Genomic DNA, 12,056 nt, shown 5'->3' on the forward strand with positions numbered 1-12,056 from the left:
GGCATTTGAACTTAAATATGTTATGTTTCGGGATTTTATGTAATATTTGAACCTAATTAGACATGTATTTACCTATTTTAAGTTATGTGTATTGACCGGCCAACTGGGACAACTTAGCTACTCTTGTATTTTAAGTTATGTGTATTGACCGGCCAAATGGGACAACTTAGCTACTCTTGTATTTTAAGTTATGTGTATTGACCGGCCAACTGGGACAACTTAGCTACTCTTGTATTTTAAGTTATGTGTATTGACCGGCCAACTGGGACAACTTAGCTACTCTTGTATTATTGACCGGCCAACCGGGACAACTTAGCCAAACGTTTTGATTTTAATAAAATCCTAAAACACATAAACCATTTCAGAAAATAAGTTTGTCCTCTACACATAAACTACGCATAACATTCCCAAATACACAAAAAGAAAGTCTTATTTTGACAGACACCTAAGAGTCCACACACACACATAAGCAAGAAAGAATTTTCAAAGTCCTAATTCTTCTGTCTCTTCCTCGTTTGCTTCCCCTCAGCTGTAAACTCTTCCCCCTTATACTTGAAAGGTTTCCTTCCACGTTTTTCCCCAGATTCCAGAGTAGGACCAACATGCTTTCTCTTCTTCTTCGATATCTGCTTCTTCTTATCCTCTTCATCGGACTCATCGCTGCCATCACCTACAAAAATATGTAACCAAACATCTAAGAACTATTGTGAAAGCATCACTACACAAAAGTTCAACAAAAACTCACTTAGAGACTCAATAGTTGGAGGTGCTGGGTCACGGATTCCACTGTGAATAACCAAGGCCTTGCTCTGAGTATCCCTTGGCTGATAAGACAGTGGCACAAAATCAGCAGCTGAACCAGGACGTATATCTTCATAACGGGCTTTTTCTGCCTCTTTCTCAAGCTGATCTGCCACATATTCCTCTATTCCTTGTACTCTCACACAAATCCGCTTGATTTCGCTATCCATCACAGCAAGCTTGTCCGTGAGCTTGTCAAATCCTCTCTCCATAGCTTCCTTGAACGAGAGAATCGATGTCCCAGGGATTTCAGGTTCAGGTACAGCTGGAACATCATCAACAGTTTCAATACGTCTACCATCAATGTCTGCTTGGTAGAGACTACGCCAGAAAATCTTCTTTTTCTCTACGATAAGCCTCTCTCTCCAACTATCAACAATTGGATCGATATATCCAATACCATCATCAACATGCTTCTCTACAACGCGTGACAACATTTTTCTCTCATCCATATCAGGTTCCAAGATGCTTGAAATATCCTGTCAAGTAAACATATATTTCAAACACCACAAAGATTATAAACATAGATTTCAAGAGAACAAAGCTAACCGTTATATCTCCAAGTGCTTCATTTATTTCTTCCAAACTAAATCCCTTCATGCAACTTTCATTGAACTTGTGCTTGCACATTCTTGAACATTCCTTGTTTGCAGGTACAGCTTCTCTAAATCTCTTCCCAAGCTGCGGAATGCACTCAAATGCCAGAATCTAGACACAAAAACATAAAAGTAAATGCAAGTTCACAATAACAAAATCTAGCCACTCATATAATTTACTCGACTACTTACCTTAAGTGGAGTAATAAATCCATAAAAAGCAGTATGTGTCTTGGGTTTCACCACACCTTTCATGTTCTTCATTACTCTCTGCACCCCTTCCATACACTGCTCAAAGGAAAAACGTCCCCACGGGAATGTCTCACAAGCTCTGACATTATCCACAATCCTAAGAAGCAACTCCTCTATCTTCGAATCCCCTTTAGAATCAGCTTTCATAACCTTAGCTAAGAATAACAGAATTGCCAACTTCAACCTAGCAGTAGACTTCTCACTCTTAAACTCTTCCAGCTTCTCTTCCACGTCTTTAATCTTGATGTCCTCAGTCCTCTTAAACAACTTCTCAACAAACTTCAAACTGCCTAAAGTCTTATTGTTTTTTGGGTACTCACGGCAGTTCAAACCGGTCAACAATGCATGCTCTCTAATTGAGTACCTTATAGGTACTCCATTGACAACAAACCAACACTCTCTCGCCAATTCTGTCTTAGCCGTGCGAACCATAAGCATCCACATGCCTTGAATCATGTGATTGGGCTCCTTAGGCATGTGGAATATGTGCTTAAATTGGTCATGATTCCTAAACCACTTCAGTTCTTCATCCAAAGTCTCTATAAATTCCACTGTTTGTACCAACTGACACCTCGTTCCTATCTTACACACCTTCGTGTAGGTAGTTGGATCAAAGTACATAACTTCTGGCGGCAATGGTTGATTATCATCATCATCATCATCATCATCCTGCATATTCTGCGGCAGGTTATCATCATCACCATCATGCATATTCTGCGGCAGGTTATCATCATCACCATCATCCTGCATATTCAATTCAAAATACTTTCAATTCCACATTAACTACCTAGTTGTACTACTTGTTCCTGAATGACCATTCACAAATTTACGACCTAGTTGTACTACTTGTTTTATCTGAAGCAGCATTCACAAATCCAATCATTTACCAATGCATAATATCCTAAAACGAGCCTAATACAAAAAATAACGGTCTTCTATCATACCTTATTTGCTCCATCATCATGTTGAACAACTGCATTCGTTGCTTCTTCTTCTTCTGCACAAGAATCGGCATTTGGGTCTGAAAGATCGTCAATTGACTCCCATGCGACGGCGTTTGAATTACCCAAATCGGCGGCGTCACAACCGCCGGTTGTAGGCTGAATTTCTCCGGCTTCCTCTTCTGTTGTAAGAAGCTCTGCGCCTTCTTCATCTCTTTGGGGAATCTCGGCGGCTGTCTCTTCGACTGATGGAGGAATTTCGCCGGTCGTTTCAACCCTAGTTGATTCATATTCTCCAGATGAGTCTTTTACTCTAGCCATATGAAAGAGACAAAGACGAACGAAAACGGAGAAGAAAGAAGAATAGAAGAGATTGATTTTTCCGGTGAAATTGGTGTCGTCGGAGACGAGAGAAGACGACGACGGAGAGAAGAGGAAGAAGTCGAGAAGTGAAAAGGGGGAAGAACTTAGGTTTTTTCTGTAGTTTCTAGGGTAAATAATACAACTGGGCCGAGTATTTACATTTTTCTTTGGGCCCGAGTCCAACAAATTAAGTTTTCTTGTAGTTTTCGTGGTTTCGCAAGGGTTTTTCGTCCTTTCCTCAATTTTCGATTTTAATAAAAATCAATAATATTATTCCAAACATAAGAATGGCACGAGTGATTATTTCTTCTCCAATAATGGCATAAGAGGTGAGCTCTCCGGAGAAGACAACAGAAGAAGTCAATTGTGTTAAATAGATGACAACGTCCAATATTTTTGTAATATTACACTTTTACACCCCCATGTTTTGAAAGTACAAGTACACCCAATAAATTTTTGAAATAAGCTCACAACCCCCATTAGGCCCAAAGAGAAAAACTAAATGGTAGATTAACCACTTGATAAATTAAACAGAGAATAACGGTATATTTCTTTGAATAATTTCCGAAGTGAGTATAGCCGTCGATACGTTTAGGATGAAGTGTTTGGGTACTCATTCAGATTTGGTTCTGGTCTTTTTGTTCCAATTTAGTTTTTTACGACCCATTTGAGTACTTTATATGTTTGAGTCGACTATGAATTCGGTTGGAATTATTTCGAATTCGGATATTTGAAATATCAAAAAAGAACTTTTAAAAATTGACTAGATTTAATTTTTTGTTATCAAAATTTAAAATTTTTGGTAAATTGATTTATTAATAATTAGTATTTTTATTTTATAATTATATTTCAGATTCAGTAACAAAAAAAAAATCATTTTTTCATCGAGTTAGTACTATATACAAGTATCTAAAACCAGATTTATTTTTGAGGTTTTAGATTTATTTTTGGCAAATCGACATAATATAATACATAATTGAAACTTATAAGATTGATGTACATCGATCTACGTAAAAGCGGTACATTCAAATCTTACAAAGAAACAAATTTTTACAAGATAGATTATACATTCAGATCTTCATAGGAAAAAAAAAGGATCACATTCTTATTTTTAAAATCATACAAAACACTTCACCCATTGGGAAGATATAACACATATTTCATCCATTTCTCCTTCGAAGTTATGACTGAATCACAACTCCTTGACCCATCATCATCGGCATGTTGTCAATTGCCTTAAGTGGTGGTATGGTCAATGCCACGTTCTTGCCATCGTAGGCCGAAAGGTGAACTCCGATAGCGGCTCTTCCTGATGGATCCATATTGTTGGACCAGCTTGCATCCCACTCCACTGCCTTTGCAGTCGAACAAGCCACGGTGGCACCTCCAGGAACCGTTAGTCTCGCAGAGTTCTTAGAAAAAACGTAACACGGAAGTTTGTGAATTAGTTAACGCAAAACGAATAGGAGATTCTGTTACATCATGGAGACTTATAAGACTCTCACCTGCGGGAAGAACCTTTCAAAGATCATTCTGTAGTAGTAAGCTTCTTTAGTGTTTGGAGTGTTGTGAGGGAAGATATGCCCCGCGTTCGACATCATCTTGTCATTGACCTTAAAACAGAACAGAATCATTAGATCTGAACATGAATCCAAATGTTATATTTTAGCTAATTAGGGGAGATATGAAATTTTTTATGTGTACATTTTGAGCAGCGTGATCTTTCAGGCCATCGATCCAACTGTAGCCAACACCATCACTGAACTGTTCTTTCTGTCTGTAGAGAATGTGTTTTGGTAGATAAGGACGTTCTTCGTCGTCAAAGGCTCTCCTTAGAACCCATTTCTCGATCCTTCCTTCCTCTGGCTTGATCTAGAAAAACCCATATAGAAAATTTGTTCAACGTTAACTTGTGAAGGAAGGTATTGAGTTTGTGATGTGAGTTTTGTAGTTACCATCTTGGATTCAGGGTCGAGAGACATAGCTGTGTTGATGAAGTCTTTGTCAAGGAAAGGAACACGTGCCTCTAGTCCAAAGGCAGAGGTAGATTTGTTGGCTCTTAGACAGTCATACTTGTGAAGAGCCTTGATCTGCAAGTTATCACCGAACAATCATATCAAGATAAGTAAAAAAAATTGATGATGTCTTATTTGGTGGTTGAATTGAATACCTTGCGACAAGTTTCTTGGTGAAACTCTTTCTTGTTAGGTGCCTTGTGGAAATAGAGGTACCCTCCAAAGATCTCGTCCGCACCTTCGCCGGAGAGAACCATCTTGACCCCTAGAGACTTGATTTTCCGGGACATCAAGAACATCGGTGTGCTCGCTCTGATAGTCGTCACATCATAGGTCTCAACATGGTAAATCACATCCTCTATCGCATCAATCCCGTCCTGCACCGAGAAGTGGAACTCGTGGTGCACCGTCCCCAAATATTCCGCCACCTCTTTCCCTGCCTTCAAGTCCGGTGAGCCCTAACAGAACAACCATAAATGATGCTAAGTTTGAATTTCGAATTAGAAAAAACACTTTTAAATCATCCAACTCTCCTATCAAAAAAAATCATCCAACTCTGCTTTGGAAACAGAGGAACTCTGTTCTATATCTCACCTCAAGACCAACGCAAAAGGAATGGAGCTGAGGACCCCATTGCTTAGCCGCCTTAGTACCGGCCAAGTGACGTGCAGTGATGGAGGCAACAAGGGAAGAATCAAGACCACCAGAGAGCAAAACTCCAAATGGAACATCAGTCATCAACCGCTTAATCACAGCCTAGAGAGAAAAACAAACATATTTCAGATTACCCTCTCACACACCACATACAATTAAAAAGAAGAGATGTTTTCTTACGTTTTCAAAGGCGCGTCTTATCGCAAGAGGCTCATAAGGCGTTGAAGGAACAGATTCATTGAACCAAGGAGGATTATACCATTGCTTAAACCCTCCTAATTTGCTTGAATAAAAATGACCTGGAGGAAACGTTTCGAAATGCTCACAGTCATCGTTTAGGCCTTTCATCTCTGAAGATATCCACACAGATCCGTCTAGTCCCCAACCAATGTAGAGCGAAGTGACACCAATCGCATCACGAGCCACCATGAAAGAGTTATCTCGTGTGTCGAGCAACACAAAGGAGAATATTCCATCCAACATATCAACAAAATCCACACCATACTCCTCGTACTATGTCCATAAAACACATCAAACTCAAATCAAAACTTGATAACCACATTAGCAGAAGAATTAAAAATGATACCACACTTACCAAGTGAGCAATGACTTCACAATCACTACCAGTACGGAACTTGTGATTCTTCAGACGTTTTCTCAGCTCCTCATGGTTATAAATCTCTCCGTTCACCTTCCAAACCATCAACAAACAAAATAAATTTCAGCTTCAAAATTATCAAAAGAGTTATTATTTTATGAGTCCATGGATATAGCGTTACCGTGACAACAATGGTCTTGTCCTCGTTGAAAAGAGGTTGATCACCGGAAGCAGGATCGATGACGGCAAGACGTTGATGGGCCAAGTAATTATCTCCGTTCTGATATAAGCCACTCCAGTCAGGTCCTCTGTGCCTCAATCTGTAACCAAAAGTTTGGAAAAAATATACAATTATACATTTATACCATTTCTAGGGTATATTCCACCAACAAAAAAAGATTTAGATTTTTTAAGAGATATCCACATAAACTATGCAAAAAGGTGACGTTTAATTTGATCAAGCATCACTGTTCATGTCACGTTCAGTAAAAATGGTCCAAGAAAATGAAAATATTGACAATACTACAAAATCAAATTATGTATATCGTGATTGTGTAAAATGAGATAGATGACATCAATCTTCCTTAACATATTTCTGAAACAATAAATTTAGTATTTTAAGATGTCTAACATCAAACTAATCATCACGTAATTTTGCACAATTTAGAATGGTTTTAAAGTGACAAAACAAATAATTTTCTTATTTTGAAAACCAAAAAAAAACAGAGGAAAAATGTATTGCCTGCGAGAAAGCTCAAGAACACGAACTCTCTTGGCCTGAGAATCATCGGAACATCCTAACACGGCAAGTATTCCACACATGTTTTTTTTTTGAAGAAAGTGAAAAAGATCACGAAGAATGAGAACAGAAAAACAGAATTTTCCGAAACTTTAGGGGATAGATATTGTAAAACCCCAAAAAGAGATTACAAGAAAATGTAATAAACAGACAGATGTCCAGGAAGAGAAAGGAGAAAATTGCACGTAGAAGTGTACTATCGATATTCGTGTTTTTGATGTCTTGGTTTTCTACGACCGATTGCTCTATTTATAGACACTAAACGGCGCCGTGATGTCGCGTTTGGTTCTGAAGGAGTCGTGTATGGGAACAAATTATTTTTTTACTTGTAACCGGATAAGTTACCGGATAACTCTGACCAGCTGTTTCCACGTGTTAATTAACCTTCTTACGACGTCCGATGGGTTCTTACTTCTTAGTCTTTACATTCTCTTTTGTCCGGTTTCTTCCAATTTTGACGGTGGGGCAAACTTCCGGTTTAGGGTTTATCCGGCTGAGTCAGCAAGTGGATAGGTACTTATCTGACGGTGTAAAAACTGTCCAATGATTGTTCTGATTGCTTTAGAGCCGTACACGTGTTATCACGACAATGGTGTATTTGATTGTAGGATTAGCATTTTATCAGAAAGTGAACACATTTCAAATGAAAATGATAAGTAAACTGTGTTAGGAAAAATTGATTGGTATTTTTTTCCTTTTGATTAAAAATGAGAAGTAAAGTTAAGACTTAAATTTAAAAAAAAAAAAACGTTAAAAACACATATAGAAGAAATATATCGTACTATAGTTAGTAAATAATTTTCTCTTCCTATAATTAGTAAATATTCAATATCGTCAACGAATTATTATTTGTATAGTCTAATAGTACACACATATTCTCAACCTTGGAATCGAATTATAACAATACAAACTGTAAAATTAAAACACGACCCTATATGGCTATTGCAAATGGTGATTTCACAAACTTTATCATAATATTAAAAAATACATTTACTTCTTACTAATATACAGTAAACAAAAGTCTTTGTGTTATAGTTAAGCCTATTTTGGATATATGTGTATTTAAAAAATATATATAGAGAGATTTGCCATGTGTTATATAACAAATATATAGGAGATAGTGGATCATATGCAACTTTCCGCGAAATGAATATCGGAGAAGTATTCGAGTGTATCCATAAATCATGTATATTTTAATATACCGGATCACATGTGAATTGTAGGTATAGGCATCGCACATGCCTCACACGTTGCTACAATGTGCAAGGGCGAGAAGATGAATCTCAGTTTATAATCTTTGGACTTTGGATAATGCTAATATATAAATCATCAAAATAAGAATATGACGTGTTTTTTCTTTGATTGGACAAAACGAGATATCAGCCCTATTCTTGAGGCAGCAAGACCCAATCGCGACATGATACATTGTAAATCGTTTGATATTTTTTTCTTTTTTATATGTAAAAATTGCTGGTGTCCCTATCTATCTATATGGTACACCTTCAGCTATAAATGATTGAAATTCTCTTACAAAGACTGTAAATACATATCCGAACAGTTTGGATACTAGTACCAAAAATGATAATGTGGTGATTTAGGCGACGTGAGTCGTGAGTGTAGCTGTTATTATTATTTTATCAATACTTGAGACGCTAATAATTGTTAAGATCCATGCCGTGTCATGTTTGTATAAGCCAGTTTCGTTATCAAATAAACAGATAACGAAGAAGATTCTTATACTTTGTGAAAGGAAAATAGAAAAACAGATGACGTATAACAGTTTGTTCGGTGAAGGAAGCAGATAAAAACAGCCTAATATTCAAATGTATGCCAACGCAAAAATTGTGTTTAATATACAAAACACACAATTAGTTACAAGTACCCTACAATGTTAACCAAACGTCATTTTGTAAAAGTAAAGGACTTTCAAACGCCTCATAGTCCTCACAAAGCGACATCATTCGTAATTTAATTACTTCCGGCTGGTCATAACATACTTATATAGTTGGTCAATTAATGAATTAGTAAGTGGGATTGCGTAAGAGAATATCCCATTAGTTAAAAAAATAACAGAAGAAGAAAATATCACGTTTATAATAAGTTTGGGCATAATTAAAAAAGGTAGCGACTCGTCGTCTTTCATGAGGTCACGATCCTAGTCTATCTGGCAAATCATCATCTACGAGCTACGGCTAGAAAGAAATAGACGCTACCACTCGTGCACGGCCGTGCCATGTCATCTTCGGGCATAAGGATCCGAACCTTAGCCAGCTGGTTCTCCGACTTCAACTTACATTACTAGTTTTTCTTAAATATTATTATTACATTACATAATTAGTTTGGTTAAATTGTTTTTCTCTTATTGAATTCATATAATTGTATCTTTTGTGAGTTATGTTCTTGCAATATAAATCTGTTGATCTTTTTTTCATCAATATAAAAACAACTAATATTACCAAAATAACAAAATCATAATAGATACGGCAATTCGACTTTTAAATGAATCAAAGAGTTAATATCCACAGAGGATTAAAATAGTAGTTTGGAAAAGAACAAATGGTGATGAAACTCGGTCGCAAGGTTGCGTAGTACATTTCGTTATCACTGTTCTAAATTAAATTAGAAAAATCTCGTCATTTGTCTGACTATAATTTTATTTCTTAAAAGTTAATTGTCATGCACTCATGTCCATTTCTTTTTTTTTATCAAACATAAATATTATCCATCTAAGTTTTGAACTTTATATTTTTCTCGGAAAAGTACGAAAACTTTTATTATTGTCATTCACACAATTCAGAGAAGAAACAAAAGTTGTAAAATGTGGCCTGCGCTTGACATAATTCCACATTCAGTAATATTTGGTAGTTGAATCATATTTATATTTCAGTGTTGCACTTGTACTGATCTTTTGGTTTCTTACAATGGATCATATATACATTTTTATTTTTATTTACCTCATCAGAATATTCTTTTTTTCTAGCCGGTATATACTTCCACTGAATAATTACCACACTCGATTTGGACTCTGCATCAAAAGTCTTGCAACGAGATAGTACGTTCTGCGAAACATCACGTTTCCATGTATATCGTGACTAGACAATGAGTCGAAATCTACTTTGCTCATTTAACATTAACTTCCCTTAACTTACACGGAAACTCTATATTTTGAATTTTCATTACAATGTAATATTTTTTTAATTATATAATTCCAATCTTCGGTAATTGACAGCCAGATAATGACATTGACATTTTCTCATGGTAAACTTTTAAACATTTTCACGGTGAAACAAAATAATTAAATAGCAAAGTGTTATGGTTAAAACATTTTTGCAGCTAGATAACAAATAAACTGGAACTGATTTGCCACTTAAACATTAGTGGTATATAAACGTTAGAAATTCTTGCACGGTTGATATGAAAATGGCTTTGGGTTCTCATACACAATTCTTGTTATTTTATTTAGTAATGTGTTATCATGTAAAATAGTGTGTCATCATGTAAAAACAACAGTCTATAAAGCATGTTATCATATAAAAAGTAACATAATATATATCATGTAACATTAGTAATGTGTCATCGGATAAATGAACATGTTATTTATTTTCAAATTAAACAAATATAAAATCGTTAATTCTTTTGGGTTAAAATCTTAAACTCACCTCAAAAATATTTAGCAAATTAAAAAAAAAAAAACCAATAAATCATGTCTCATATTACTTCCTAAAATTTGGCTATCTTTTGTTGATGTTTTTGGTCTGACCTAAAAAAAGGTTTGGCTATCTAAATCTACCTAAAAACACACACTAATACAATTCGATACTGGGCTTCAAATAAAAACAAACTCCTTCATTATTGGGCCACCATAATGATCGACCTCACAATATCTCAGCCCAAGGTTACTTTCGTCATTTAAACTCTCCTACACTTAAAAACCCTAATCTCTCTACCGTCAATAAACCTCCCTATATAAACACTTCCACACACAAACCATTCCTCTCACACAAAATTCTTCAGCCGATTCATTCTCTAGGGTTCATAGCTTAGTCCTCGAATCCATATATCTCTGCTGCTGTGTTCTTCAATTGCTTTAGTATTAGCTTGTTCTTAGTGTTCATAGAATTTAGGGTTATTAGAATGGCTTCATCAGATAGTCGATGTGGATTTGTCCGTTCCCATATGATTCGTTCCCTTGAAGCAATATTAATCGTGTTGCTCTCGTTCTCTAAATTGCTCTCTAATCATCAAAGTAATCATACGGTTAATTCTAGTATGATACCGATTAGTGAGCATAACTTGAGCAGCTACATAATCTTCTCTTACGAGGGTTTTGTTTTGTCTTAATTCTTGTTTTGTTGTGGAAGAACAGTGATGAGTCAGTTTACAGACCTGTAATGATTGCGGTAATGATCGCATTATTATGAACATCTAAGGGACTGAGTTCTTCTATCCATTGTGTTTTAGTTTTCTTTTTGTCTTGGTGGCTTTTACATGATAGAAAGATTCAGGCTTTGAATATATTTTAGATGTGAAGCTTGTTGTGAAGTGTAATTGCCTACATTGAATTTAGTTTCCCTCGCTATCCTGTTCTTCAATTTTCAATGATGTTTCTTAGGACGTCGGGGAACAATATGTTTTATATTGATGTTTTGTTATTTTGCAATGGGATTTCAAATGAGGAATACTTTGCCAAGTTGTTGAATGCTCAGATTTTTCTGGGTTTTATGATTCACTTGTATAGGAAGATCTGATGATTTCCTTTTGCATTGTGTTTTTGTTTTTTGTTTGGGAAGCCAGTGATGATTAGATTCAATGGTTGCTGAACATTCAATGTTGAAAAGCATCTAACTTGACTAGGACGGTCTGAGGCTTTTAATGAACTTTTTGTTTGCTCTATCGTTAGTTTTGTGTCCATGATTCAGGATTGTTAATGTTTTGTGATGTTTTGGATGATGAGAAACAAAAATCAAAATACAGTTATCCCTGGCTTAGGGTTTAAAGCCCGTTGCTGAGTCTTTTGTAATCTGACACACATCACAA

The 12,056-nt window shown here is 36.0% G+C and overlaps 2 protein-coding genes, 6 non-coding genes and 1 pseudogene across 12 annotated transcripts; 7 read left to right on the plus strand and 2 right to left on the minus strand.

Annotated features, from left to right (window-relative positions):
• Positions 1–491: 491 nt before the first annotated feature.
• On the minus strand, positions 492–2,911 carry AT3G47330 (annotated as a pseudogene; the record flags this gene model as incomplete). Its single annotated transcript has 5 exons — positions 492–670; positions 746–1,280; positions 1,351–1,509; positions 1,590–2,393; positions 2,594–2,911.
• Positions 2,912–3,838: 927 nt separating this feature from the next.
• ASN1 (glutamine-dependent asparagine synthase 1) lies at positions 3,839–7,430 on the minus strand. 4 transcript variants are annotated; one of them, NM_114602.4, is made up of 10 exons: positions 6,963–7,430; positions 6,402–6,540; positions 6,218–6,313; positions 5,803–6,135; positions 5,563–5,724; positions 5,124–5,426; positions 4,909–5,043; positions 4,658–4,825; positions 4,459–4,566; positions 3,839–4,365 (listed from the first exon to the last, which is right to left on the minus strand). In NM_114602.4, exons 1-10 carry the CDS (start codon positions 7,040–7,042, stop codon positions 4,135–4,137), a joined length of 1,755 nt encoding a protein of 584 aa, NP_190318.1. In that variant the 5' UTR covers positions 7,043–7,430; the 3' UTR covers positions 3,839–4,134. The 4 variants fall into 4 exon arrangements, with proteins under 4 accessions (NP_190318.1, NP_850663.1, NP_850664.1 ...); NM_180332.1 differs by having other exon boundaries at positions 3,883–4,566; positions 6,963–7,241; NM_180333.1 differs by having other exon boundaries at positions 3,883–4,365; positions 4,459–5,043; positions 6,963–7,241.
• AT3G47341 (uncharacterized protein) lies at positions 7,420–7,566 on the plus strand (the record flags this gene model as incomplete). Its single annotated transcript, NM_001125314.1, has 1 exon — positions 7,420–7,566. One exon carries the CDS (start codon positions 7,420–7,422, stop codon positions 7,564–7,566), a length of 147 nt encoding a protein of 48 aa, NP_001118786.1.
• Positions 7,567–11,264: 3,698 nt separating this feature from the next.
• On the plus strand, positions 11,265–11,328 carry AT3G07715. Its single transcript, NR_141346.1, has one exon. It is a non-coding gene; the product is annotated as an other RNA (small nucleolar RNA).
• Positions 11,329–11,380: 52 nt separating this feature from the next.
• On the plus strand, positions 11,381–11,458 carry AT3G47342. The gene has a single exon (NR_141649.1). It is a non-coding gene; the product is annotated as a snoRNA (small nucleolar RNA).
• Positions 11,459–11,496: 38 nt separating this feature from the next.
• Positions 11,497–11,651, plus strand: AT3G07725. The gene has a single exon (NR_141347.1). It is a non-coding gene; the product is annotated as an other RNA (small nucleolar RNA).
• A 46-nt stretch (positions 11,652–11,697) lies between these two features.
• On the plus strand, positions 11,698–11,770 carry AT3G07735. The gene has a single exon (NR_141348.1). It is a non-coding gene; the product is annotated as an other RNA (small nucleolar RNA).
• A 38-nt stretch (positions 11,771–11,808) lies between these two features.
• Positions 11,809–11,885, plus strand: AT3G47347. The gene has a single exon (NR_141650.1). It is a non-coding gene; the product is annotated as a snoRNA (small nucleolar RNA).
• A 76-nt stretch (positions 11,886–11,961) lies between these two features.
• Positions 11,962–12,046, plus strand: AT3G47348. Its single transcript, NR_141651.1, has one exon. It is a non-coding gene; the product is annotated as a snoRNA (small nucleolar RNA).
• Positions 12,047–12,056: the final 10 nt, after the last annotated feature.

Source organism: Arabidopsis thaliana, chromosome 3 (assembly GCF_000001735.4).
Source record: "Arabidopsis thaliana chromosome 3, partial sequence".
Classification (NCBI taxonomy): domain Eukaryota; kingdom Viridiplantae; phylum Streptophyta; class Magnoliopsida; order Brassicales; family Brassicaceae; genus Arabidopsis; species Arabidopsis thaliana.

What these genes read in the sequence shown, in the direction of transcription:
- ASN1 (NM_114602.4), bottom strand. Translation starts at nt 7,042, where the DNA reads ATGTGTGGAATACTTGCCGTGTTAGGATGTTCCGATGATTCTCAGGCC. An exon ending in CCTTTTGCGTTGGTCTTGAG is followed by an intron (nt 5,427 to 5,562) that starts GTGAGATATAGA and finishes TTGTTCTGTTAG; the next exon opens with GGCTCACCGGACTTGAAGGC. An exon ending in ACCAAGAAACTTGTCGCAAG is followed by an intron (nt 5,044 to 5,123) that starts GTATTCAATTCA and finishes GATAACTTGCAG; the next exon opens with ATCAAGGCTCTTCACAAGTA.